General features: G+C 37.7%; 1 protein-coding gene across 1 annotated transcript; it reads right to left on the bottom strand.

Moving 5' to 3' along the window:
* Positions 1–1,788: 1,788 nt before the first annotated feature.
* Positions 1,789–2,670, bottom strand: LOC107960849 (AT-hook motif nuclear-localized protein 17). The gene has a single exon (XM_016897113.2). The coding sequence runs from the start codon at positions 2,668–2,670 to the stop codon at positions 1,789–1,791; it is 882 nt and encodes a 293-aa protein (XP_016752602.2).

Raw genomic sequence — 2,670 nt, 5'->3', positions numbered from 1 at the left:
CAACACCCCCAAATTTTTTTTTAAAAAAAAATATATGGTCCTAACCATTTGATGTCCAAAACCCCCAAAAATTATTTTTTTAATAAAAAAGTGGTGCCAACCATCTATTTTTTATAACCTAATTTTACTGTATCTTTCAAGTCATTTTAGTATATGTTTTTGAACAACGTATTTTTATAAATATTAATTTTTGTTGGGTGAAATGGGTAAAATAGCCTGTCCATCACCTTAAACAGGACCCTCTCCCATCCCAAGGACCCACTCCCATCCCATCCCATTCCACACTCCTGCTATTTTCACCCCCTCTTATTCTCATTATTTTCACGAGGCACATAAAGTTACCCCCCCCACACTCTCTCCCTCATTTGATATTGACTGAATTTTGTTTTCTTCTTCTCTTGTGATTGAAAATGAAAGATTATCTTCATCCAGTTCCATGCCCATCATTGACAGCGGGGGACTAGGGGACAAGTATCATGCACTATTTGTATACAAGCAACAGCTAAAAGCCAAGCAAAACCCTTGCGCAGTTTCTTACACTAACTTAGAATTTCACTCATGTATAAACACTACATATTCATATGTATGATCATAAATCTAATTATGTATATAGCTATATATAATATATGAATCAATATTTTACCATCTTACACAGTATTACTCGATATCTTTACCATATACTATTAATACATTTGGATGCATATTGCTTTGCATTGCATAATAGTATAATAAAAGAAGATACCTAAATTCTGTACGCTATTAGCATATAAGATGAAAACCCAACAACACAGAACTTAAAAAATTAAATATATATTATTTATTTGATTTATTGATAGTGCATAGATAATTAATAATAAATTATTAATTCATAATTTAAATATATGTGCCATATCCTTTATTCAGTTTACATTGGATCTATATGTACTTGTGATTAATCGTAACATTATTAAGCACGGAATTGAGGGACAGGGAGGTTGACAATAAAAAAAGAACAAAACTTAAGACAACTCATACAGTATTTGGTCTAAGAGTTAAGCAAAATTAAAACAAATATGATATAAAGCACAAAAGCACCTTGATCAATGCCTGTATGAGGGGACAAGAAATAAAAGACAGAGCTCAGTAACGAGTTGAAAGTTACCCAGAAACTGGTTAAAAAAAAAAGTTACCCAGAAACAGTATAGAAGAGTCAAGTTGCTCAAGTACACTGTATGAAGCCTGTGTATGTCACTCTGGCTTATTCTCTGAGGCCTTCTTTCTTGAGATGTCAAAAGAAATTGGTCCTTCCCCAGGGAAAGAGGTTGGGCTTAGAGACCCTAGCTTTCAACCCTTAACAAGTGACATTTCAGTTGTTCTGTAGCAACACTAAACTATGGGAACTACTACCCCGAAAGACACGTCGCACGTCATACTTGTCTTCTTTTTTTAATTATTTATTTACGACATGTGAAAAGTAGATAGCCTTTTCCTGGTGAATTATGATCCCTAAATACAAATTTCAAAACTGTAGACAGTGATAGAAGGAATGCATGTTCCAAAAAGATCAAGATAAGAGAACGGTGGTAGTGATTTTTTATGGTTTAACAATTAACAAGCATGAAGGTAATTATATTATAAAGTGCATATATATAAAACTAGTTATCATTCAAATTATATCAAGGAAAGATAAATGAATACAAGCTCAAAACCCCCCAAAATAGTTCTCATACTGAGCTTGAAATGATATTAAAACTAAAATCTATCTGACTAATGTATATATGTCGAGAATATCACAAGTCCTTCATTTACTCAAAAGGGACGTGAGGGTGGACCCCAAGGCATAACATCGGGGGAGATCTGGCAATTGAGTGGAGTGGGACATGGTGCACTGTAAACAGCCGTGGACATACCAGTTGAAGAGCATGACTCGGTTGCACCAGAAGCTCCACCACCAACGTTACCGTGAATACAATGCTTGGTTTCCTGATGAGTATCTTCATTATCACCTTTACAAGGCAGCCTATGAAACGCAGGGTTTACAAAAGTAGCAGCCACCGCAATCACCTGCGTTGCTGCTATTACTTTCCCTCCTATCATCCCTCCAAAAACTTGCCCTTGTGCACCTGCAAGAGTTATACCAAAAGAGCAAGACAGATTGGGAGACAAGGAACTAGGCGAGGGTGAGCTTGATGGCTGAGAAGATTGTGACGTTTCAGTAGAAGAAGATATGGTAGTAGATGCAATGTATGAGCCAGACAAAGAGAGCAACCCGAAGGGTCCATGAAGAGAGAGAGCAGGCGCTTGAGAAACAGGATGGCGGAGCGTGAAGTTTGATACAGAGCCAGTAACATTGATAATACAAATACCAACATGGTTAGAACGGGCAAAGGTGATAATAGCATCAATAATATCAGAACCAGCGGAGATGTCAAGAATGACAGGCTTCATAGCAGAGCCAGTGTCTCTGGTTAAAACAATGGGGGGTTTAGGCTTGTTTTTGGATCCAGGAGGCCTACCTCTAGGCTTCCTCTGGTGATGGTGATGATCAAGGGTGACAATCATGTTGGTAGGAGTTTTGGACTTGGAAGAAAATGCAGGAGAAGTTGGGACACTCCTAGGGCTGTGCTCCGATGAGTCATCGTCGGAGACGTGCGCTTGAGAAAGTGAGATAGCTCCGCTACAATCCGCCAT

The sequence above is a fragment of the Gossypium hirsutum genome, chromosome D05 (assembly GCF_007990345.1).
Source record: "Gossypium hirsutum isolate 1008001.06 chromosome D05, Gossypium_hirsutum_v2.1, whole genome shotgun sequence".
Classification (NCBI taxonomy): Eukaryota; Viridiplantae; Streptophyta; class Magnoliopsida; order Malvales; family Malvaceae; genus Gossypium; species Gossypium hirsutum.
The sequence above is the reverse complement of the archived record's forward strand: the minus strand, read 5'-3'. Positions and strand labels throughout refer to the sequence as shown.